Consider the following 27,336-nt stretch of genomic DNA (forward strand, 5'->3'; position numbering starts at 1 on the left):
TATACCTACTAATGGGATTGTTGGATCAAATGGTATTTCTAATTCTAGCTTTTTAAGGAATCACCATACTGCTTTCCACAGTGGTTGTATCATTTGACAGTTCCATCAGCAGTATATGAGAGTCCCAATCTTTCCACATCCTTGCCAACATTTGTTATTTTCTGTCTTGTTGAACTTTGCCATTAGTGCTGGAGTGAGATGGTAAATCATTTCTGTTTTGATTTGCATCTTTCTGATGGCTAATGATTGTGAGCATTTATTCACGTATTTGCTGGCCACCTGACTATCCTCTTTGGTGAAGTGTCTATTCATGTCTTCTGCCCACTTTTTAATTGGATCTTTTTGTTGTTGAGGTGTTGGGGTTTTTGATAAATGTTAGAGATAAGTCCCTTGCCAGATATGTCATTGCTTAATATTTTCCCCATCCTGTAGTTTCTCTTTTTACTCTTTTGGCAGTGTAATTATCAACAAGTATGAATTTGCTGCTATCATTTGTTTATGTGCTTTTTCATGGTGTTGCTGATCTCTTGGTTCCATATAATTTCTGTGCTGAGCTCGTTTTGTTTACGAATTGCATTATCACTTCCTTTGTTGTCATTGTTTCAGTATTTGCTAAATATTTGTGCTGGTTCTCTTTTTTATTTTGACGTGAAGTTTTATCTTTGAGGTTACCCTGTGATTTATAATTTTCTTCCCAAGTTTAGAACAGTCCATTCTATTCTGCAGTTGTCTTGACTTCCCTACCATTTAGAAATTCTGTAACTAGACAATATTTTCACTCTTTTTGGTCTGTAGTTGTCTTCATTTGTCGATTGATTGATGCCTCTGGTTCTCTGTTCACAATCTTGTAGGCTTATTTACTTTGAATACTTCCATAACTGGGTTGTTTTCTGGGTTATGTCATCATGTGTGTTAATGGTTGGTTGTTATTTGCTGTTGTTGGGTCTCTGTCCAAAGGATTCCCCTTAGCATCTCTTGTAAGGTTGGTCTGGTTTTAACAAATTCCCTTAATTTCTGCTTACCTGGAAATGTCCTAATTTCACCATCATATTTAGGGAACAATTTTGCTGGGTATATAACTCTTAGTTGGAAAATTTTCTCTTTCAGGGTTTTACATATACCATCCCATTGTCTTCTTGCCTACATGGTTTTTGCCAAGAAATCCAAAATTAGTTTTATTGGTTGCCCCTTGTAGGTAATTTTTCGTTTTTCCTCTGCTGATTTCAGTATTCTTTCTTTGTCTTTGGTTTTGTTGAGTTTGATGGTGCTCTGTCATGGTGATTTTCTTTTGGAGTCTATCCTGTTTGGGGTTCATGGGACTTCTTGAATGGATATATTCTCATCTTTCATCATATCAGGGAAATTCTCTTCCAACAAATCTTCAACAATATTCTTGGTGGTTTTATTCATCTCTTCCTGTTTTGGAATTCCAATTACACATAGGTTATTCCTTTTGGTCGTATCCCACATGATCCTTAGGCTTTCTTAATTTTATTTTGACCTTTTTTCTGATTAATCCCTTTCCAAAGAAGTATTGAAGTATTTGTCTTCAATCACACTAATTTTGTCTTCCATTGATTCACTTCTGCTCCTTTGCCTGTACGATGTGTTATCTATTTCTGAAAATTTTTTATTAATCTTCTGGATTTCTATCTGTAGATTTTATATCATTTCTAATTTTTCATTTATTTTGTCATTTTGTTCTTGTACTATCTTTCAAAATCATTCTAGGTTTTTTTCTCTGTTTTCCTCAATTTTTTCAGTGTTTTCCTTGATCTGTCTCTCAATCTATTGAAGGTATCTAAATATAATTCTTTTGAACTCCTTATCAGGGAGTTCCAATGCTGCTTCTTTCTTAGCGATGTGTTCTGGGTCTGTATATTCCTCTCTTGGTTCTCTTGCTTTACCTTGCTTCTTGTGTGGACTGTGATGGTCTGTTGTCTCTGAGACATTGTGACATTTTAGTGTTTATATTTAATTGGTGATTGTATGTTGGAGTGACTTGCCCAAGATATTTGTTTTGTTTGGATGTTATCTATGTAAGCAGGGTACTGTGCTCCTCTATTTGCTAGTGGGAAGCACTTATACATTCAACACCTGTCTCTTTCCCTATTGTCAGCTTCTTGTATATCCCTGCCATCCTTGGCAAATGGAGCTTATTCTTAGGTCTCTGGAATCCAAATTAGAATGCTGTCACTTTAAATATCCAACATGGCTGCTGTTTGTACACAATCAAAATGGCTGAAAGTCCACAGCTCAGGTTGTCTCCTTCCTTGCAGTTTCCCTTCCTAGTCATAGGCCACCAGCAGAGTTGTCCCTGCGGCACTCAGTGACCAGGGCTGATCTTTAGGTCAATTCTCAGGTCCCAACACCACGTGGAAATATTCAGGCTGTTGATCTCATCAGAGTACCTGACAGTCTGCACCTCCATCCATCTCCATACTTACTTTTTCATTCAGGTTTTTAGTTGGTGCTAAACCACTTCTGTATACTTCCTTTCAAAGCTAAGGTCTCCAGGATTATCTTCTGTATCTCTGTCAATTGGTTTATCTTTTCTTTGTTGAAGAGGGTCTGTGTAGCTTGTCTGCCTATTCCACCATCTTACCAGAAGCAAGGATCCACTTACTTCTGGTTCACTCTTACTCCTAGGGTGCAGCCCTTTGGTGTCCCCAATGCAAGTGATGCCTTAGATCCTTATCCCTGATCCCTTATCCATAAATGGAAGCAGCATCTGTCAGCCTCCCATCTTCTTAGGGGAATTCTAGGGGGAAAATCAGTCTTGAAGGCCAATCTCACCTATCTGGGCCTCTGTCCTTCCCCAGATCCTGACTTGGTAATTCTTCACTATCTTCTTAGTTCTACTGTGCATTCAAGAAGAGATTTTTATGTGTTTATTGCCTACTGTTTACAGTTTAAGAGGTGCAGCATTTTTTAAATTGGAATTCTCCAGCTTCTTAGAATATTAAAAGAAACATCATTTAATATCTGTCAACATTGTAAAACTTATTTTTAGGTATGTGGCTCTAAGACCTTGTTCAAAATAAGAAGCTTGTACTATTAGTCAAAGATATCAGAAGAAGGAAAGTGGTATATTCCTGTTAGCAGAACCTGCTGATAAATAATTGGGTAAAGATATTTTGGAAAAGAGTCTGACATTATGATATAACAGAGTAGACTAGATGACTATTAAGGTACGTATTATTATTATTATTATTATTATTATTATTTTCGTGATTTGGGTGAAAATTTACAGAGCAAATTCTCTTTCCATACAGTGGTTCGCATACACTTTGTCTCATAACATTGACCACAACTTTACAATGCAACAGCTCCCCTCCTAGTTCCTCCCAATAGTTACCTCTTTCCTGTGTCCATCCTTCCATACACTACTGCCCCCTTAGCTGTCTCCCTGTTCATAAGCAGCCCTTCTTTCTCTCATGATTGTTTTCTCCAAGGAGTGTATCTACCTCAGGTAAATGTTCAACTCATATCCCTGTCTTTTGTTTGGCTGGAAGCCATAGGTGTGGGTTCGATTCCAGACCTGAAGGGCAGGTAGGGGCCATAGTCTCAGTGGTTCCACCAGGCTCTATCAGACAGGCAAACCTGGTCCACCCCCCACCCCCCCTTTTTTTGTCTCCAAATGATTTTGAGTTTTGTTCCACATTGTTCTCCCTCTCTATCCAGGATCTCCTACATAGATCCCCTTCCAAGTGGTTGACAGTAGTAGCTGGGCACCATCTAGCTCTTCTGGTCTCATAGTCATATAGGCTGCAGACTGGATGGTATACCAGTCGCTAGGACTAATTGTTTCTATGAATTTTTGGTTTTCTTCATTCTTTTTTGCTCTGGATGAGGAGAGACCCATCGTTGCATCTAGATGGCAGCTTGCAAGCTTTCAAGATCACAGTCGCTACTCGACAAAGTAGGAGGTGGAACAATGTTTTGTGTAGGCCCCTACACAAGAGAAGAGCCCCTTTTCCCTCCTGTCTACTTGTTTCACCTAAGTAGCTATAATCCAGCATATGTCTCTTCAAAACTCTTCTCTCAGTTATAGCTCCCACACCTCTTCTCTGTTCAGTCTTTTTCACATGATTCATTCTCTCATTCCTTCAGGACTTTGTTCAAATATCACCATGTTGTTAGACTTATCCAAATCCTCCTACTTAAAGTTGAGAGTTGCTTTGTATCCTCCTTTTTTGCTTTTTTCTCCAATTTTTTATTTTTATTTTTCTCCAAATCATTTATTTCCAAAGCACATACTATATTTTGTTGTTTGTTTGTCTAGCTTGCCCTATGGAATGTAGGAATCCTGAGAGTATGGGGCATAGTGCCTAAGGCATTTAACTTGCCTTAAATGGTTGATGGTTCAAACCCACCAGCCACTCTGCAGAAGGAAGACTGGGCAATCTATTTCCATAAAGATTTATGCCTCGGAAACCCAAAGGGGGTCACTATCAGTTGGAATTGACTAGATGGCAGTGAGTTTGTTTCTTATTCGTTTTTCTATGTGCCTGGCATAATACATTGTATGCCCTCAATAGGTATTTTGTAGACCATTAAATGAAAGTGTGGATTATGCTGACCAACTTCATGTTTGGGTAAATAAATAAACTGACATTGAAAGTATTTTCTTTAAAGCAAATGGTATAGTTATTAAAAGTAATGCAGTTAACAAGGAGCTCTTATGGTACAACGGTTAAATAGTACAGCTGCTAACTGAAAGGTTGGTGGTTTGAACCCACCAGTGGCTCTGAGGGAGAAAAGATCTGATAATCTGCTTCTATAAAGATTACAGTTAAGAAAACCCTGTGCGGCAGTTCTACTCTGTCACATGGGGTCATTTTGAATTGGAATCAACTTCATAGCACTTAATAACAATAACAACATAGTTAACTTTGGTTAATTTTCTTTGTGGCATGATTCCTTAAATTCATGGTGGAAATTAAATGACAATTATTTAATATACTTATCACAATTATAACAATATTAAAATAATGTTTTAAATAACTGCCCAGAAGACCAAGATTTTTCTATAATTTTAAATTATTTAATAAGCTATATTTCTTCTAATTTGCTTAAGGACATCAGTGTTAATATTTGGACATGTCTTATTTAAATAATTTGTTTTTTCTTGAATCCAACTGCTTTGATTTCTTCAAAAAACACTAAGATTATGTTTTATTATTCTGGAAAAATTTATGTTTTTTCTACCAAACTTTTTCCCAAGGGCACAGGAGAATAAGTTCTTAATTTTAATGATAGGCTAAAGCATCCTGTTAAAAACTTTCTGAAGTTTATGTTTTTTATGCTAAAGACTTATGAAAAATAGGTAGGTTACTCCATTATCTGTTTGTTTTAATATAAAAATATTACTGTAAATTACTTACCATCTAGAGAAAAGTGAATGTTTGCTATTACTTCATTGGTTTATTTTGTAAGATGGTGTTAATGCTCATCAATTTTAGAAATTTCTTCTGAATTAAAGAGATCTGGCATTCCATATCAGATTCTCTAGCTCAGTGTAACAATATTTTAAGAATTCAAACTTTCACAAAAATGTGGATATAAAAGGCAAGAAAATTCTTCACCCCATCCCACCAACTAATATATCCCTAGAAAGATGTAAAACATGTAAAAAATAGGTGGTATTGGGCAAAATTTACAGGATGTTGGTCCAAATTTCAATAAGAATATAAAATTTTATAGTATAAATTAAGTTTCATGAAACATGGAAGTCTGAAAGGGCTTCTGATCCATTCTGCTCATTTTTATATTTTCACTATGTGCTCTGTGATGAAAGATGACAGATACTCTTCTTCAGCACTAATACTGTAATTTCCATCACATGGACATAGACTAAGAGTGCTAAGCAACTCATAGTTCAAAAAATCAATTATCTCAATCCATCTCTCAAATTTCATTTTCATTACAAAGATCTTACTGTAGGCCTTAAAAATAATCAGTTTTATCTGCAGTTGTGGACTAAGAGTATCTGACATTAAAAAAAAAAAAAACCTGTTAAATATATCATAACATGACCAAAGAATTTAGCCTATACAGATATTTTCCCTTTGGAATGATTTTCTTTCTAGATGAAGAAAAACAAAAATTTAGCCTTGAAGTTGAAAGCTCAGACGAGCATATATCCTCAGCTTTGTAGAGCAAGCTTTCAAAGTCACTTTCTATTTCACTTTACATTTTTCTTAAAATGAATATTCAAATTAGAATTTTTAAAAAATTAATTATAATCATTACCATTTTTATCACTTTATTGAATACACTAAGGAAAACCAAGAAGCAAGCTCCTTTAGGCAGTGGTTCTCAGGCAATGGTGCAACTTTCACTGAAGGATTTAAGGTGTGCCTTAAAAGCCTTGATACAGCCTTCCATTTCTGCTTCCATTTTTGGAGTTTTGCCTCTAGGTTTAGACTATTCTATGCAGAAATTTTCTAGTGTGTTTTTGATGAACATTAACATGCATCCTAAGACTGTGTCAATAAGGATAGCTTTTTCACTTGGCTTTTCTTTTTAACCCAGAACTGATTTTGTTCTTGTTGTTGTTGTTATGTGCTATCAAGTCGGACCGGACTCATAGCGACCCCTCCTTGGGTTTCCGAGGCAGTATCACTACGGAAGTAGATTGCCCCATCTTCCTTCTGGGGAGTGGCTGGTGGGTTTGAACCGCCAGCCTTCTGGTTAGCAGTCAAGTGCCTTAGCCACTATGCTACCAGAGCTCCCTAGCCATATCAAAATTGCAGGGCTTGTTTCTACTAATACATGAGCTTCATATTCTAGGGCAATATTGGAACCTGACCTTGAAGGAAGTTTCAAGCAAATTTCACTGGCTTGTTTGACTGTACTTTTTATTCTATCCTTGCCCAGTTTTTCTCTCTTTTTATATATTAGGAAAAAAAAATGGGAAAAATTCTGATGATTTTCTTTCAAAATTTGCATGATTGGATTCACTTCTATCAAGAGTGATTCAGTGACTTTTAGGATCTGCATATAGAAGGGATACCAAGATTTCAGCTCATTTGCACCTCTACATTAATAATATGCTTATTTCAGATAAGCATCTGTGTATAGAGTGAGAGTTCTAGTCAAATTGCTACTCTCTCTTGATTCCCACCACCCTTCTGTCAGTTTGTTGTACTGTGGTGGTTTGCATGTAGCTATGATGTTGGGAGCTATACCACTAGTATTTCACATACCAGCAGGGTTACAGCAGTACAAGTTTCAGCAGAACTTCCAGACCAAGACAGCCTAGGAAGAGAGGCCTGGCAATCTACTCTAAAAGATTAGCCAAATCAAAGTTTATGGCTCACAGTAAAATATTGTCTGATACAACACTGGAAGATGAGCTCCCTAGGTTGAGGGGTACTTAGTATCCATGATGGCCACAACAATGGACTTGAGTGCATCAATGATCCTGATCATGGTGCAGGACCAGGCAACATTCCATTCTGTTATACAAAAGGTTGCCATGAATTGGTGCCTACTTGATGGTAACTAGAGACACCAATAGCACGTAGCCTTAGTTAAAGAGTGTTGAAGTGTTAACACAAAAATAAACTAATAAAAGGGTATTTAATGTTTCCTAGATTAACAGTGTGATCACCTTTGAAATGCATGTCATCTGCCCTTTCAAATAGTCTTGCAAACATTTATTAACTTAGACTATAAGTTTTCCTTCAATGGACATATGGAAGTGTTTGTAATCTAATGTGACCAGTGGATTTAAGGATGGGGTGAAGGGAGTTCTAATAATGTAGGTTTTAAATTCCTTGTCTGAGTGCCACAAGGTTCTTCCTCCCTTGTTAACAAAAAGGTGATTCCTGGAATAGCATCTTAAAATTTTAGGAATAAGATTTCACATGTAAAAGAGAGCCTGATTTTAACATATTAAGGAACTAGATTACAGATTGGTAAGCACTCTCCTCCCCCTTCCCTGTTTTGACTTTTAGGTCTCTGATCTTATTTTGTCCAATAATACATAGAAAGAGTTCAATTATTAGTTGTTGAATATTGTAGAACAAATGAATAAATGGAGTCACTTTTGTTAGAGGAGGTTCTATTCTTGAACACTGCTTCACATGGTTAAAAGCTTTGTATGAATTATTTCTTTTAAATCTGAACAGTACCCCACAAAGCACTATTGTTACCCCAAATTTTATAATTTACATCAATTATAGAAACCTAGGAATAGATCTTCGGTCCAACTCTCAACCACAACACTAAAAATAGCTCTTTCATTTTATTGTTTTCTTTTCCAGGTCATTTGGTTTAAGACTGAAACCAGGAAAGTCAATTGATGTTCTCGCTATTAGTCTACCACCCCACCACATGCCTTTGGAAGCTAGGAACCTGCTGTCCCTGAGGCACAGGGGGATTTTCCTGCTTCCTCAAGCATCTGCCTAATTTTTGCAGCCACAGCAATTCCTTCAGAGAATTCTCCTACTCAAGTAAGGGCAACAACTCCAAGTTCTAATGTTTTCTTCCAGGCCTCCAACAGGAAGCTTATGGGATATTATTGGAATGAAAAGTTCCTACCCTTGGCTTCCAATCAATTCCCAGGAACCTTCAAAGGTTACTTAATATGACTTGCCAATAATCACTGTAATAAGTGTCATCTTGCCAAAACCCATGCCTGACTAATTATTTTCTCCTTACATCTCATTTACAACTTCCAAAGTGTTCTCACATCCACATTACTCTTCTGGTCCTTGCCCCCAGGCTGTGGCTACATGGTGTAGGGGTAGTCAGCCCATTTAATAGTGGGAATGCTAACGCTCATTCAGAACAGTTAGTGGCTGACTGGTAAGATTAGGAGGGGAATTCTGGACATATGACTCCCAGCTCAGTGCTGGTTGAATTATTTCACTGCCTCTGAAATGGTGCTTGCAAAACCTGTGCTCTGATAGGACCTGCACCAGAACAGAGGAATCCTGCGTCCTCAGAGCCCCTCTCTGACGCCTTCGGGCCCTGGGCTTTCCACCTCCCCCTTTTTTTTTTTTGTTCTTAATTAATAATTTTATGTAGTAAAAAAAATCACCAAAATAAGTTTTGTTTTTAAATTGTTTATACACACACACACACACACATACATGTTGTTGTTGTTATGTGCCGTTGAGTTGGACCCGACTCATAGCGACCCCTCCTTGGGTTTTCAAGGCAGTATCACTACGGAAATAGATTGCCCAACCTTCCTTCCGAGGAGTGGCTGGTGGGTTTGAACTGGCAGCCTCTGGTTAGCAGTCAAGCCAAACTCACTGCCATCTAGTTGATTCCAACTCATAGTGACACCCATTGGGATTCTGAGATGGAAAATCTTTACGGAAGTAGATCGCTCCATCTTCCATCAGTGGAGCTGCTGGTGGGTTTGAATCGCCCGCCCAACCTTCTGGTTAGCAGTCAAATGCCTTAGGCACTGTGCCACCAGAGATCCATATATTTGTATGTATAACATAAAATTTGCCATTTTAACCAAGTGAACAATTCGGTGACATTAACTACATTTGCCATGTTGTGCAACAATCACCACTATCTCTTTCCAAAATTTTTCATCATCCCAAATAGAAACTCAGCACCCCTTAAAGCAGTAAGTCCCATCTCCTACTACTCTCAGCACCTGGGAACCACTAATAAACTTGTTTCTATGCATTTGCCTATTCTGGATATTTAATGGAAGTGCAATCATATACTATCTGTCCTTTTGATTTCACTTAGCATAATGTTTCAAGGTTCATCCATACTCAGTATATATGAGAATTTCATTTCTCTTTATAGTGGAATAATATTTCATTTTATTTTGAAAAAAAGGACATGGAGGAAGCATTTTCTGATCTACAACTTCATGAGGGGCAGAAAGAATCATCTCTAGCAGCCCAAGACTGATTCCTACCAAACTAGATATGCTACCACCCTCCAGCTTTTTTTTTTTTTTTTTTTTTTTAAATACCAATTCTAACACCAATATCCCTCTCATGGCACTCTTCTTTGCGGGGTTCGATAGTTCACTGCAAAGGCCACCCAGAACTCATAGACAGTACTCATGATTATGGAGTTTATTAGGGAAGCAACAGGTTACAATTCAGTTCAGGGTTGCTCAGGATACAATTCTTCCATCAGCATAGCCTCCCTCTGCCATGCCCATAGGCACAACTCTCTTTGCCTCCTGGCCTCTGCTCCACTCAGGCAAGAGTTACAAGGCTCTTTTAGCTCAGCTGATAGGTATACCTAGGTGCAGTCCACTCTGTCAGCAAGCCTCCTGACCAAAGGTTCTCAGCTTTCTCACTCCATGGGCTGGCAAGCCTGCAGCTCTATTTCATGCCAGTCTCTTGGTTCTGCTGCTGCCACCGCTGCCCTCTCTCTGCAGACTCTCTGCCATCCCTCTGCCAACTCTCTGTCATCTCAGTCAAGGGATATTGGGTCCAAGGATGCACTCCACTCCTGGCTCTTCTTTCTTGATGGCAGTGAGATCCCCCCCTTTTCACCTCTGGGATGGCTCATTTTAAGCCTAACAATATGGCAAAACTGACTAGTCTTCACATTAGGGTTTTATACTCCTTTTTTCCATGAGTCGGATCTGACTTGATGGCACATAACAACAAGAACCCCCACAAAGGTGCTATGTACCTTATTTACATTACTAGCAAGCTATCCAGTCCACTTGTTGGACCACATGTACCTTACATTTGCATAGTTCTACCCAGTTATCCCGTCACAAGATCATGGCTAGAAGACTTTTACCCAGTATTTCACTGCACCATATATATGTATATACCACACTGTGTTAATCCTTTCATCTGTTTATGGACACATGGGTTCTTCCCACCTTTTGCCTATTGTGAATAGTGTTGCAATGAATATTGGTATACACATATCCACTTTCTTTTCATGCGTCTCTTCATCAGAAATTTTTACTAGAGAGTAGTACTAAGGAGAATAAGTTATTTCTTATTAGACAAGCACATAATTATTAGTCTTTTTATTTTTACTAGCCACTTTAGACACTACAGTTAAAATGACACAATGATGTATCGATGTCCTAAGTCCTATTATAGATTCACTTTAAAATATTGCCTATTCTTATCTTCAGAGATACACTGTACCTTTTTTCCACCTCTATTCTTTGGGTCTTTGACTGGTTGTAATTTTGCTCAGTAAGTTTTAAATTGCTATTGGCCAAAACTGGTAGAATTCACATTAGGGTTTTACACTCCTTTTTTCCATGAGTCGGGTCTGACTTGACAGCACATATCAACAACAACCCCCACAAAGGTGCTATGTACCTTATTTACATTACTAGCAAGCTATCCAGTCCCCTTGTTGGGCCACATGTACCTTACATTTGCATAGTTCTACCCAGTCATCCTGTGGGAGTCACAAAGACCATGGCTAGAAGACCTTTACCCAGTAATTCACTGCACCATATATATGTATACATGGTAACTTTGGGGCCTGCATGCAGTTAGACTACTGACAGGAAAGGGAATATTATCTTTCCAGATGGTGGTTTCTTACCACTGAGGAGAGGCCAGTTGTGCTGGTAGGAGGTTGGCAACTGCCCAATATCTTCGGTCCTGTGACTCATCACCCGGGACAGGTGGCCCGTGTGGTACAAGCTTCCCACAATGATGCTATGCAGGTAAACGGGCTCAATGAAATGGCAGAGGAGAGCCCCTTGCAGTCCCAGAACGTTCCATCTGAAATAAAGGAAAGAGTCAAAAATAATTTACTACAGGGGGACCAAAGTGAACAGCAACTCACTCACGCCCATTCAGGGCATGTTTTGTCTCAGCTTGTTTTGCAAAACATGGGTGACTTTTTCCATTGCATTCTCTGATTCCTGTGGTGTCACATTTCCCATCGTGCTGATGGAAAGGTCTCGCCTGGGAGCTCTGCAGACACAGTGGAGTGATCACAACAGGCTTTGGCCTTGTGGCTACTAATGACTCTGAGTTCCTCTAACTGCTGTTGGATTGAGTTCTGAGAATGGTCCTGCATTTTAATAAACTGGATTTCTTTTTCTGGAAAATGAGTTGTTAGACTGTGTGGAAGCTATCTATTCTCTCAGGGACTTAACATTCGATTTTTAAAAAAAACACTCTGTCCCCAAAGTAAATCTGAATTTTTCTTTAGATTAGTTGGGAAATATCAGAAATTGAGTTTATTTCAGTGTAGGGACAATTACTTTCTTCCACTCCCTTTACCCTTAGTAGTCAGAATGACCTATTTTGTTGAAATTAAATGACATTAATAAACGACCTTATTTTGGTCTGGGATGATTTTGATTTTAGAAGCTCACATCAGAGATGTACTATATTTATTTGAAATAAATATAGCTCTGGGTGAATATAGCAAAGATGTCAGCAGCACTTTAAGATTTCTTCCCCAACATTTGAGTGGTAAAAAGTTATATGTATGTAATTTAAGGTAACATTTTGGGGTTACACCTGTAAGGAATGTGTTTAGAATCCAACGCCCATCAGCAGTAAGCATTATGTAGCTAATTTCTTACATCATTGTTCTTTTCATTAATTAACATTTCTCCACTGTTCAAGCAATTATTGTGGTGCCTCCATGCTGTACACCTCTTTTCATGATTAATAAGGAGTCATTATATTTCCCTTTCCTGAAGCAGTCAATTAACACAGAATTCTTTCCATTAATTACTGAATGTTTAAAACCAGCTTGCTCTACCTGGAGAGCAATCTGCTCCGAGAACCTGTGACACCAATTGCTTTAAAAAGTTCTCTTTAAATTTTATTCCAAAAACACAAGCAATTTAGCTAGCAATATTAATTTGCCTCAGAAGCATCGTGGTGAATGAGAAACATCTTTTAATCTCATGCAAGAAAAGGCAGCCATCTGGCTGGCGAGGATTGCAGAGAGCAACTCTCCCACTCTCCCTCCGTAAATGCAGGTCATTAAAGTAATGTGTTCATCTACATAAAACTCAAATGGAATATAAAAGGTAATATTTATATACAAACAATTTAGTCCCACAATTTAAACAGTCATTGGTTTTATGAAACATTTACTTTAGTCGATCAGATTTGCATAACTTCATTTTTAAAAAAATAGGGTGGTCATTTCTAGAAGTCAGATAAATTCCTCTCAGAAAGGAAAGAAATGCCTGTCCTTTGAATGTATATATATATATATATATATATATATATATATATGTATGTATGTATACACACACACACACACATATATAATTTTTCCAAAGAATTAATACCAAAAAGTTTTCAAGGAGGACATTTCTGAAATCAACAAAAGTGCTTATTACTGTGTTTCCACCTTGTTGAGTGCCTACAGTGCACGATGTTACACTCTAGCCTTTTTATCAGTTCTGACACCAACCATCCCTCTCACAGCATTCTCTACTTTTCGCTGAGTTCGATAATTCATTGCAAAGGCCACCCAGAACTCACAGACAGTACTCACGATTATGGGGTTTATTACAGAAGCAACAGGTTACAATTCAGGTTCAGGAATGCTCAGGATACAATTCTTCCATCAGGATAGCCTCCCCTCTGCCATACCCCATAGCATGTTGTGTTGTTAGTTGCCATCAAATCAATTCTAACTCGTGGTAACCCCATGTGTACAGAATAGAACCATGCTCCATAGGATTTTAAAGATTGTGATCTTTTGGAAAAAGATCACCAGGCCTTTCTTTTGAGGCACCTCTAGATGGGTTTGAGTTTCGACTAGTAGTTGAATGCTTAACTGTTTGTGCCACTCAGGGACTTGTTTCTGCCTAGATCTTTCTTTTGGCCATGACATTACAATTTGACATGCTAACCCATGGCCTTTGAGAGGTTTTTTCCTCACTGATGTGTTAAAAATTTCTACAAAATCCAGAAAAGGAGTATTTTGATTTTTGAGCTTTTCCCAGAAGACAGATACAAATCTAATGTTTTTGAGTTTTGACTGAGGGATTTGGCTCTTTCTCTTAAATCTGATACTGGAAATCCTTGGCAGTACCAAGGAAGACCAAAAAGTGAAGTTCAACAAGTCACTTTCATTTAGTATTTTAGATGCCTCTTTTTTATGTTTAAATAAACTGGAAAGATATGACAAAAACAAACAAACAACAACAACAAAAAAAAAAAAAAAAAACAGAAGAAGAAGAAGCCTAAGTATTTCATTATTTCTGATATTCACTTTTGAAGTATATATTTTATTTCCAACTCATATATAGGCCTTCTTGTATTTGTGTGCATTAATGAGAACAGTCTTGCTTGCAGTATAGCAGTTGAAGGAAATAGTTACAGAAGATTTGCATGTTACAATTATGAGTTACCATTTATGTCAAGAACACTGGGTTAGGGAAAATCTAAGTATTACTTACAATTTCTCAGACCTTTAGTGGAATTTTAAAAATTCTTATCAATTAAAGTAGGAACATTTAAAAAGATGGACACTCCTTCTGTCTTGAAGCCAGGTCTTACACAATAAAATTAGTATTCACAGAAGAACATCACCGTACTTTAGCCCATCAAAGCATTGGTTTTGAACAAAACTTCTGGAACACTTTTGAGTGGTTCTGATTCTATAGGGTCGCTATGAGTCAGAATCAACTCAATGGAAATGGGTTATTTATTTTATTTTTGATTCTACAGAATTGTCTAAAGACAAATAACTTCTATATCTGCTTTCTTCTTAATAACCTTTACAATAAAGAGAAAATCAACCTTCTCCTTGCCTGGTTATAGAAGTTTAAACTTATTCAGCTAGAAGGATCAATAAAACCAAATGTCTTCTTGAATATAAACTGGAGATTTTCAGCATTCAGGATTGAATGGAAAAATACCTCTCCTTTTGTTCAAACAGCTGATATTACTGCAATGTTGACAGAAAAAAAAAATCCCATGTCTAGTTTTCAATATAGATAATCCCTAAATAAATATATTTTTGTCTGTTTGTCAATCACTGAAATACCACAGATAAGTGGGGGAAAAATGTTGGAAAAAAGACTGCATTTCTTTAACCAAGAGATGCAATCTCCTTGTTCAGTTCAAATCTTGGCCTCCAAGTAACAATGGAAACAATTAAAAGATTCCTTTCAGGATAGCCTCTACTTCAGCCTGGCACTACAGATGTAAGCCTTGGTGATAAGACAGAGATAACAATTATCATTGCATGTTTTTGGACAGCTTGTGTTACTTCCTATTGGTTTCACCACCTTGACATGACTGTGAGAGAAGATTTAACTTTCCAAATTTGTAGTGAAGTCTGCAGGACAGTCTTTAAGTACCCTCAAAAGTACATGTTTACTTCACTCTGGTTTTCATCTGGAGTCCTTGCATGGTGCAAATGATTAAACCCATTGTTCCTTCCTAGAATCTGGGCTTATCCTCAGTACTTAGTACAGTGCCTGATACACTGCAAGCACTCAGTGAAAGTTAATGAATTGAAACAAATGCAAGTGTCATACCCAAATGATAATAATAATAATAAACAACAAAAGCTAAACTTTTTAAAAAAATAAATATAATTACTCTTGCCTGTGATATATATACACAAATATGTAATATACATATATGTGATATATATACATACATATATGTAAATATATCACATAAATACACTCAAGTGAGTTCTCACTCATAGTGCCCCCATGCACAATAGAACAAAACAATGCCTTGCTCTGTGCCATCCTCACAATCATTGCTATATCTGAGTCTATCGTTGTAGCCACTGTCAGTCCATCTTGTTGAGGGTCTTCCTCTTTTTCACTGATTCTTTACTTTATTAAGAGTGATATCCTTCTCCAGGGACTAGTCCTTCCAGATACCAAAATCCCAAATCACTGCCATTGAGTTGGATCTGACTCATAGTGACCCCTCCTTGGGTCCAAGACAGCATCTCTACAGAAGTAGATTGCCCAACCTTCCTTCTGAGGAGTGGCTGGTGGGTTTAAACCATCAGCCTTCTGGTTAGTAGTCAAACACCTTAGGCACTATGCCACCAGAACTACCAGATAACATGTCCAAAATAAGAGAGATGAAGTTTCACCATTCTTACTTCTAAGGAGCATTCTGGTCATACTTGTTCCAAGACAGATTTGTTTGTTCTTCTGGCAGTCCATGATATATTCAGTAATCTTTGCCAACACCATATTTCAAAATGCATTAATTCTTTGCTCTTCCTTATTCATTGTCCAACTTTAATATGCACATAAGGTGATTGAAAATACTATAGCTTGGGTCAGTCAGGTGCACCTTAGTCCTCAAGGTGACATCTTTGATTATTAACACTTTAAAGAGATCTTTTGCAGAGATCTGTCCAGTGCAATACATCATCTGATTTCTCGACTGCTGCTTCCATGGGTGTTGATTGGGTATGCAAGTAAAATGAAATCTGTGTAACTTCAATCTTTTCTCTGGTTATCATGATGATGCTTACTGGTCCAGTGCGAAGATTTTTGTTTTCTTTTTGTCAAAGTGTAATCCATACTGAAAGCTGTTGTCTTTGATCTTCATCAGATGGATGAAGATGTAGATATAGATCTGTCCCTGAAGAAAAGTTAGTAAATATTTGGGGGTTTGGGGACAGCAATGCCTCCTTTGATGATCTGTTATTTTTATTGTGTGATTAAGTTATTTTTGTATTTAAATTTCTTGGTAAGTCTTGTCAGTAGGTGTGGGGAATGGCTGTGATGTGAGACCTTGCTCTGGGCAGGGTCTGATATTCTTTGATACATAAGCATAGTATGCTTCTTGACCCCCTGCTGTCTCCCTTCATTCTCCCAAAACCATGGCTTTCACTGGGGTTGCTGCTACTCTTCATTCCCATTAACCCTCCTTTAGAAGGTACCTATGGGGCTATGTAACCCTACCCCTCACCATTGGGATTTATACCATCTACTTTGAGGGAAGACCTTCAATGAGATGGATTGACACAGTGGCTGCAACAATGGGTGCAAGCACAGCAATGATTCTGAGGATGGTGCAGGATCAGGCAGTGTTTTGTTCTGTTGTACATGAGGCTGCTATGAGTTGAAACCAACTCAACAGCACTTCCAAACAACAACAATAACTCTTAGAGTGTGCTGGGTGACTTCATGGGTGTGCTACTAGCTGTAAGTCTTATTTTTGTCTTGGAATTCTTAATCATTTTTGAACCAGAAGTCCTGCATTTTTATCTTGGACCCGGAGTATATAACTTGGCCCTCCAAGTTATATAACTGGTCATGTGTGTGTGTGTGTGTGTGTGTGTGTGTGCTTGTGAAGTGTACATGTCCAACATGCCCTTCCTGAGCATGTTTCTATTTCATGGTAGTGTAGTGACTAAGGCATTTGACTGCTAACCAGAAGGCTGGCGGTTCAAACCCACCAGCCACTCCTTGGAAGGAAGGTTGGGCAATCTACTTCTGTAGTGATACCGTCTCAGAAACCCAAGAAGGGGCCACTATGAGTTGGCTCTGACTTATTGCCAGTGAGCTGTTTTTTTTTTTTTTGGTATGTATCAAAACAGACAAACAAACCAGTGGCTATAGAGTCAATTCCAATTCATGGCAACTCTGTGTTCTTCAGAGTAGAACTGTACTCCACTTTTCAATGCTGTGACCTTTTGCAACAGCTTGTCAGGTCTTTCTTCTGAGGCATCTCTAGTTGAGTTTGAACCATCAGCCTTTTGGTTGTCAGTAGAGAACTTGCCTCTTTGCACCACCCTGAGACAGCCAGAAATGACTGGTTCAGGAAAGATCCCTGACCCATGCTGGTCCAAAACCCCTCTCCTGGAGAAACTGGAAGAGAATATGGGAGAGGGGGAAGAGAAAGGGACTGACATACTAAGTGTGAGACTGGGTGTGGTGTAGAGAGTATCTGTTTTCTCTAAACCACAGTTTGGAAGAACAGAAGAAGATTTGAAGCTGGAGAGAAGAAATGAATGTAAGAACCAGAGGAAAACATACACAAATGGTGAGAGGGAGTCACAGCTCCCCAAGGCCTGGCTGGATCCCTGCCTTAGGGTTCGGTGAGACTTTTCTGTAATGTTTCTAAAATAATTCCTCATTTTTTGCTGAAACTAGCTCAAATTGGTTCCTGTAGACCATAATCAAGACTGCAGGCAGGATTACCCCATAGCCTGCCTGATTGTGGAGGGATATATAATCCCATATTTAGGTAAATGGATCTCTGGGAGCTGGCATGGTATGGCCTGCCTGCCACAGATGAAGCTCAGGTATTAGAAAAAGTCCTGCAATTCAGATATGGCTAAATCACTTCGGGATTAAAAAGAAAGAGCCAAGCTGAAGAGATATCCTTATTGACACAGGCATAGAGTGCATGTTAATGTTCTCCAAAGATATGCTTGAAAAATTTTGCATAGACCAGTCTAAACCTATTGGCAAAACTTCAGGAATGAAAGCAGATACAAACCTGTTTACACTTTAAATACTTCAGTGAAAGTTGAACTATATACCAGCCCTTGCAAGTTCCTTATTGCACTCTTTCTTTCTTGTACTACTACAACTTTCTCCTAACTTACTCCTTGCCATACTCTCTTCTCACTCTCTTCATACACTATGAGCCAGCCAAGTTATGACCTTTGATCTTCCCATAGAAATCATGCACATTTCTACTTCAGACTTTACTCACACTATTATCTCCACTTTTACCTCGACTTTTCTAAGTTCCACATATGCTGCCTGTTTCTGACTAAAGGCTTCTCTCATCCACATGGAAGAAATATCATCTCTATCCATCCCTGATAGCACTTTTATGTAGTACTTTATTATGCCATTCATTTTTAATTTCATGATATTATTTAAACACAGGTCTTATTATTTGTGTTTTGAGTTGTATGATATATTTCAAGGGGCTAATAAATATTTGGTGTTTAATTCAGCAGGTGTATCATGTTCAATTACGGAAATAAAACATTAGCTTGTATATCAAATTCCACTTTCCAAAGATGGACACAACATCTCACATGCTTGTCTTACAATGAGATTTTGACACGAACAAGATGAAGTCTATGTTCTCTTCCCTTGAACCCTGGCAAATCTCTGTGACTGCCTCAACCAATGGAGTACAGTGGAGGTGATGCTAAAGAGCAATGTCACGAAAGTAAGCCTTCTTCTCTTGGGATGCTTCCTCTTGGATCCTAACCAGTTATGAAGAATCCCAACTAGTCCCTGAAGAAAACTCAAGGTCTTAGCCCACAGCTCTAGCTGAGCTCCTAGGTGACAGTCAATACCAACTGCCCCTTCCCTGTGCCACTGCCTGCCATGTGAGTGTGCCATCTTGAAAGTGGATTTTCCAGCATCCAGATGAGCTGTCCCACATGATACCCTGCAGTACTAAAGTGAGACAACCTCATCAATTCCTGCACAAATTAAACACTTGCAAGCAAAACAAACATTGTTGATGTTTTAAGCCATTACCTTTTGGGATGCTGTTTGTTGCACAGCAATAGATAAATGACATGAAGTCCATTACATGTTTTGAAGTGATCTATGTTGTTGTTATGTGCTATTGAGTCAGTTCTGACTCATAGCTACCCTAAGTACAATAGAACAGCAACCTGGTAATGCACCATTTGCACAATCATTGCTATATTTAAGCCCATTGTTACAGCCACTGTGTCAATCCATTCCATTGAAGGCATCCCTCTTTTTTGCTAACCCTCTACTTTATCAAGCATGGATAGATTCCTCTTGATAACATGTCCAAAGTATATGAGATGAAGTCTTGCCATCCTCACTTCTGAGGAACATTCTGGCTATATTTCTTTCAAGACAGATTTGTTCATTCTTCTGGCAGTCCATTGTATATTCATTCAGTATTCTTTACCAACACCATAATTCAAAGGCATCAATTCTTCTTTGGTCTTGTTTACTCATCGTCCAGCTTCTGCATGCATATGAGGTGACTGAAAATCTTACAGCTTGCATTGGGTTATCTATAGGCTTCCAGTAACTTCTCAGGAAGTTTATATATATGATGTTAATAATTAAACTAAACAATACAATCCTTGGGTGCTATTATTGTTATGTTATTATTGATGGCAAATGTTTGCGAGGATGAGGTGCTCAAGAAACATAGGTCATTCTACTGCTGGCTAGGTTGGAGATGGTGATACTAAACCATTTCATATTATTTTCAGTTGAAAAAGATGACCTCCACTTCACATAAGATCTCATTTCTTTTTTCTAAAACCTATCTGAAAAACTTAATCCCTCACATCTCTGGCTAAATATAAATCAGGAAAAATTGGTAAATTATAAAATTTCTTGGAAGAACACCAATGACACTGGTGACTAGATTATTCCCAATTGCAAATTTTCATTCTTAGTGTTGTTAGCTGCCATGGAATCAGCCCCCAACTCATAGCAATGCCCCACATAATGCATGAAATGCTGTCCAGTCTTGCATCATTTCCATGATGGGTTGCAGTTTGGACCATTGTGATCTACAGGGTTTTCATTGGCTTATTTTTGTAAGTAGATCACCAGGCCATTCCTCCTGGTCCATTTTAGTCTGGAAGCTCTGCTGAAATCTGTTCAGCATCATAGCGACACATAACCCACCACTGATAAATGGGTCATGGTTGAACATGAAGTGCATTATCAGGGAATCAAGCCTGGGACTCCTGCATTTGTTGTGCTGTTAGGTGCTGTCAAGTTGGCTCTGACTCAGAACGACCCTATGTACAACAGAATGAAATACTGTCCAGTCCTGCACCATCCTCACAATCCTTGCTATGCTTGATCCCCTCATTGCAGCCACTGGGTCAATCCATCTTGTTGAGGACATTCCCCCTTTTTTTGTGCGGGCCCTCTACTTTACCAACCACAATATCCTTCTTCAGGGAATGGTCCCTTCTGACAACATGACCATATACTGTGTGCCTGCATAGAAGGTGAGAATTCTGCCACTGAACCTCAATGCCCTCAATTTCTGTTCTTAGTAAACAGTTCTACTGAACGATTCTACCTCATCCCAATTGGCATTGAGGATAAATTTTCTCCAACCTCGAGGTGGTGATATTTTCTAGGAAATATAGTGTCTTGTTAGTAATTGAAAGGGCAAATTTGTGAAAGAGTCAAGAGTTCTCCCACCATCACCCAGGCTCTTTGGGCTGCTTCTGTGGCTTGTAAAGCTGCAAGTCCCCCCTCACAGGAATTACTTTTAACCTTTTGGTTCCCAGGAGAAAGATGACAAAGTTTACTTATCCTAAGGAACATCTTTTTTTATTTCTTTTGTAAGGGTGGAAGCAATAAAATGAAGCTTTGATCATTTGTGTATTTCATATGGGTTGACGTTTATGTCTGTTTCTTCATGAATCCTAAGCATTGTGCTCACTTCTCAGAAAGCACACTCTTATGTGATCCATCACATTTATTTAAGGTTCCTGCTATTCTGTGGAATATCTAGTGGAGTTGTCTTAGATTGTTACTAGTTCATTCTTTTGTTTTCTTTTAACATTCTTTTTTGCATAATTAGGTTCATGGTTTCTCTTTTGCAGAAACTGTTTCTCAGCCTTTTGCTCTCTGTACAGGGTCTGGGCAGAGTCCCCAGGTTGGCTGTTCTCTCAAATGAAAATAACCTCACCACTCTCACCACATCACAGTTAAAAGACTTAACAGATACAGAAGTGTTATTGATTTGTTATTACTTTTATATTTGATCAATATTATGGACTTTTAGGCATTACTTTCCTTAGAAGAGATTATGTTAAACTGCACTTCAAAGTATTAATAATAATACCACACAATATATGTTGAAGAAAGAGTAAAAAGCTATTAAAGCAAGCTGTGAAAATTCTGGTTAGAACGTTTAAGAAGAGCAGTTGTTTTTAAAAGTACCTATATTTTGAGTTCCTGAGTGGTACAAATTATTAATATGCTCCAATGGTAATCAAAAGGTTGGAGGTTTGAGTCACCTAGAGACACCTTGGAAGAAAGGCCTGGTAATCTACTTCTGAAAAACCAGCCACTGAAAACCCAATGGATTATAGTTGTGCTCTGACACACATGGGTCACTATGAGTTGGAATCAATTCAACAGCAGTTGAACAGTGGAGACTGGTTCTATTTTGAGACTGGAAAAATAAAAGAAAACTTTTGACTTCAACAGAACTGCTAACAATTTAAAAATAAGACAACTGTCAATATACCAAATAGAACGGATGTCAGAATTTTTCCCCAAGTGGGCTGTGTGGTAGAGAGGAGGATAGAAAAACTCACTTTGGAAGAATTTTGAGCAGCAAATCTCCATAATCAGAAAGAGAAGCTTACTCTTTGCAGTCTATGTTTAGAAATCAGACAGTATCTTATTCTCCAGAGAGCAGCTATAATTTTTACTGTTCATTTTTATGGAGAAAGTTTTAATCTGTTCATTTAAAGACACATTGAGATCAATAATCAAGTTCAGGTACTTAAAATTAGAAACCATATCTAAAGGAACATTAGTTCCAGAAGATTTAGATTTTTATATGCCACTCAACTTTTGATTCTTAGAGACAAAAGGAAAAAAACATCACTTTGATTCTCAGTTTGTAAGTAGTCTGTGGTGCCTGCCTGTTATAAAGAGTATGGAATGGCTTCTCATAGTCAGACAAACAGATATCTAAAGGAACATGGAATATGAAAAACTTTGCTCCTATAGTCTGCTCTTTGTCTTACTGAGGGGCAGGGATTTGGTCAGTCTCGTCTTATCGAGTTGAGGAAAAATTGGACTAACCTTTAGTGTGCTACTCAACCTTAATTTGTGGTTTTGAAGATCAATTTCCATTGACATGGTGAAATAACCCACTTTCTGTAGTTGTATTTAATCTTCTGAGGTGGTAAGTATGGTAGGATTTTAGGAATTAGTTTTACTACAGTTTTATCTGGTTCCATAATTTTCCAAAGGCCAAATGGACTGGAGTAAATGAGTAATTTTGCTTATCCTGGTCCACCAGCCACTCCTTGGAAGGAAGGTTGGGCAATCTATCGTAGTGATACTGCCTCAGAAACCCAAAGAGGGGTTGCTATGAGTTGGATCCGACTTGAAGGCAGTGTGTTGCATTGCGTTGGTGTATTAGTTTCCTAGGGCTGCCATATTTAATTACCATAAACTTGGTGGTTTAAGCAATTGAAATGTATTCTTTCACATTTCTGGTGGCCAGAAGTCTGAAATCTAAGTGTCAGCAGGGGCATGCTCCTTCAGAGGCTCTGTGGGAAAATTTGTTCTATGTCTCTCTTCTAGTTTCTGGCAGCTGTTGGCAACCTTTGGCATTTCTTGTTTTGTAGCCAGGAAAGGATTATCCAATAAGAAAGGTAAGCATGTGCTTAGGGCATCAATAAAACAAGGGTACCAGTTGTCCAAAGCAAAGACCCATAGATGCCAAGCAGACAGGATATAAGGAAAAGCTAGTGACACAGTGGCAGGGCATTGCCAGGACACTAAATGAAATTGATACTATTTTATGAATTTTGTATATAATAACATTTGTATTTTTCTTTTCATTTTGGACTGATCTGGTATAACTTCACATTCAGTTTTCTCTCATCAACCGTATAAGAATGTGCCAGTGGCACTATATCACATGACTCAGGATGTATCTGGTCCTGAGCAAAGTAAACCAAATGATGTCTTCAGATTGAGCATACCCTTGTATTTGTATCATGCTTTTTGCTATTGCTCTTGCCCCTGCTGGGTATCAGCAGTAGTACAATGAACTGTGAAGATGCAGCATCAAAGGATGGAAAATGATTGCATAAATTTTTAAGTATTATTTCAAGATGAAAGATGAAAAACACTGATGGAGATTTACTAAGGGCACACCAACAGACGCCATTTGATAAATGAACGGAATTATTTATAACTGTCTTGTAAGTATTATTTCTTTTGACTATCTCAGACCTGGAGAACAAAATTAAATGTTCCAAAACATTTTTTTTTTTACTTACCAACTGTGGTAGTTATGTTTGTGTGTCAGCTTGGCCAGGCCTGGTTGAGTGGCTGAGCAGCTGGTGGTAGTTATTCCCCATGTTGAGACTGGCAATCAATTCCATGGTGGGATCTACCACAAGCAGCTGAGTAGCTGCCTTTGGGATATGGTCTGCTTCCTGTATATAAGAAGAAGCCTCGAGAATGGTCTCTAGCTCATGACATGCTTGGACCCTGCATGTAGCCATGTCATTGTTCATGCCTACCATGCTCTGCTGACCTTGGGAGTTATAATGGACTTAAATTAATGGCCTGCCATGTGGTCTGGTAACATCTGGGCTGTGCCATTTTATTTATCAATCTTGGGCTTCTCAGCCTCAGCAGTCAGCAGCTGTCTGAGTGAAGAAATGCCTCAAGCTTCAGTGGGCCAGAAGCTGGAGGCAGAGCAGAAGCCCAAAGCTGAGGGGCTTTCACCCAGCCCCTAGAGCCTGGCACTTTGAACTTACACTTAAAGCCTCCAAACTGTAAGATAATAAACTGTTGTTGTTCAAGCCATCCCATTTGTGATATATTCTTGTCAGAGCGGCACTAGGTAACCAGAACAGAATTTGGTACTGAGAGAGTGGGGTGCTGCTCTGACAGATACCTAAAATGTGGAAACAGGAGTGGAGTGCGTCCTTGACCCAAGACCCTGGCAGAGAGACCCCAGCATATGGCATGACAGATGACAGGACAGATGACAAGAGACCAGCATGAGAGATGGCAGGAGCAGAGCCAAGAGAACCAGCATGAGACAGTGACAGCCTTACCAGCCTATGGAGGAGAAAGCTTGATGCCTTTGGTTAGGTGGCTTACTGGCAGAGTGGGTTGCCTTTGGGCATTAATTGGTAGAAAAGACCAGCATGAAATGGAGTAGCAGGTTGGTCGGCCCACAGAACAAGAAAGCCGAGTGCTTTACGGGCAGGGTTTTCCGGCGGAGTGGGTTGCCTTTGGCATTAATTGGCAGAAGCAGAGACCAAAGAAATGGAAGCAGAGCTACCTCAGCCTCAAGAGTAGGACCATGGCCTTTGGGGGTGGAACCACCACAGCCCCCTAGATTTCAAAGAGGCAGGCCTTCACCAACTTGGTTCTGGAGTGTGGGGCTGCTTGTTCATGTGAGCCACTGGATGGAGCCATAGCCACTGCCCAAGAGATGAGAGGGCAGGGCTGTCATGCCCAAGAGGGAGAGGAATGGGGCCTCCAGGCCAAGGGGGTGGGGTCACCACTTAGAGGAACTAAGCTACTGGAGCTACCCAGTGGAGGAGATCTGTACAGATGCCACCCATTGAAGATCTGTACAGGTGCCAAGTTGACAAGGGATGGAATTGTGGTAGTTATGTTTGTGTGTCAACTTGGCTGGGCCTGGTTGAGTGGCTGGGCAGCTGGTGGTAGTTATTCCCCATGGTGAGACTGACAATCAACTCCATGGTGGAATCTACCCCAAGCAGCTGAGTAACTGCCTTTGGGATGTGGTCTGCTTCCTGTATTTAAGGAGTAGCCTTGAGAATGGTCTCTAGCCTATAGCACGCTTGGACCCTGCATGTAGCTGTGTCATTGCTCAGCAACCTGCTCTGCTCTGTTGACCTTGGGACTTACAAGGGACTTAAGTTAATGGTCTGCCATGTGGTTTGGTAACATCAGGACTGTGCCTTTTTATTTGTCAACCTTGGGGCTTCTCAGCCTCAGCAGCCAGCAGCTGTCTGAGTGAAGAAATGCCTCTAGCTCCAGTGGCCTGGGAGCAGGAGGCAGAGCTGGACCCCCAGGTTGATAGGCTTTCATACAGCCCCTAGAGCCTGGCATTTTGAACTTGGACTTAGAGCCTCCAAACTGTAAGAGAATAAACTCCTGTTTGTTAAGGTCATCCCATTAGTGGTATATTTCTTGTCAGAGCGGCACTAGGTAACCAGAACACCAACTTTCAAATACAAATTTCTGTGTTAACATTGAAATTTGAATGTAAATTTTATTTGTTTTATAAATTTTATTCATTTTCAATTATTTAAATGTATTTGCTACAGTAGAACCAAATTAAAAATTGACATATTTTTAAATCTAGGTAAAATTAAATGGCAACAACTAAGTGGAGCACAGAAACAAAAGCTCACAGAAGATAAAAGAAAGATTTGTGGATCCCTAAAGACAATTCCAAAACTGATTTCCTCTGAAATGTAATGAATTAGAAGAGACTTCTTCTGTTGAGCACTTGAGTTTAATGTGTGAAAATCATTGTTTTGGTACCATTACTGCTGAAATCCAACCAATAGAAATTCATATTTCAACCAATAGAAATATGAATATAACAGAATTTGTTCCAGATTCTATATCCATTCCTTGCTGTAGTAAACAAAAATGGTGAAGAAAGGGAAACTATTTTAGAATCTGAAATTGTTACATCTGCAGACCCCATAAATAACAGAAATAAAGATTTTGCTTTGTGAAATAATTTTTCTTCTACTGATGTAAATAGGGCCATGTGATTGTCAACATCACAGTGGATACATAATTGAAAATTCAGGTCAAAAATTTCTGGATGGTTAACAAACAAGCTTCTGTAGCCAGTATGTATTTCTAGAATGCAAAGGTGATGGTAAAAATTATAAAATGGAGTGACTACTATATTCGCTATCAGTCAGCTCTGTATATTGTTTTGTTTGCAAACTTTTCAGTTCTAAATCACTTAATTCTTGATTTGCTACAGATGCATTTAGTGAGTGGTATAACTCAATATGATTAATAAACATGAAAAAAGCTTAGTTTACAGAGAATGTATATTGTCATATTTAAACTGAAGACATGGTTTGATTTGACTCATGAATTGAAAACACAAATTAATGAAGAAGATTAGTACCAGAAAGCCAGTTATTGTTGTCATTATAACAATTGCTGGACATGGACTATGTTTTTGAGGAAGAAATGAAGTGTCTGGGTCCCCATGAAATGGAAATTGTTTTCTTGACCTTGTTGCTCAGTTTGATCCATTTTTATCAGGTCACATCTTTAAATATGGTAGCAGAGGAAAAGGCTATCTATTGTTTATGTCTAAAAAAAGTATGAAAAATCAATAAAGTTAATAAATGATAAGGTTCAATCAACTATTTTCAGTGAAATAAGTATAGTTCCATATTTCAGTTTGCCTATAGATTTCACTCCTGTATGAGAAATCATAAAGATCACCTAAATATTGTTTTAAGATATGTATCTCCAACAGATAGAAAACCTGTCAAGTGATTTATTACATTTGCTAGTGTTCTGGTTACCTAGTGCTGCTCTGACAAGAAATATACCACAAATGGGATGGCCTTAACAAACAGGAGTTTATTCTCTCACAATTTGGAGGCTTTAAGTCCAAGTTCAAAGTGCCAGGCTCCAGGGGCTGCGTGAAAGCTCCTCAACCTTGGGGTCCA

General features: G+C 38.6%; 1 protein-coding gene across 1 annotated transcript in view; it reads right to left on the reverse strand.

The window, feature by feature from the left end:
- Positions 1 to 27,336, reverse strand: part of ADARB2 (adenosine deaminase RNA specific B2 (inactive)) — a 330,253-nt gene that overhangs the window by 40,183 nt on the left and 262,734 nt on the right. Inside the window, exon 9 of the mRNA XM_007948115.1 lies at positions 11,524 to 11,705. Within this exon, the coding sequence (XP_007946306.1) occupies positions 11,524 to 11,705 (182 nt within the window). The remainder of the gene's footprint in view (positions 1 to 11,523; positions 11,706 to 27,336) is intronic.

Source organism: Orycteropus afer, unplaced genomic scaffold (assembly GCF_000298275.1).
Source record: "Orycteropus afer afer isolate SDZICR_OR568_19922 unplaced genomic scaffold, OryAfe1.0 scaffold00203, whole genome shotgun sequence".
NCBI lineage: Eukaryota > Metazoa > Chordata > Mammalia > Tubulidentata > Orycteropodidae > Orycteropus > Orycteropus afer.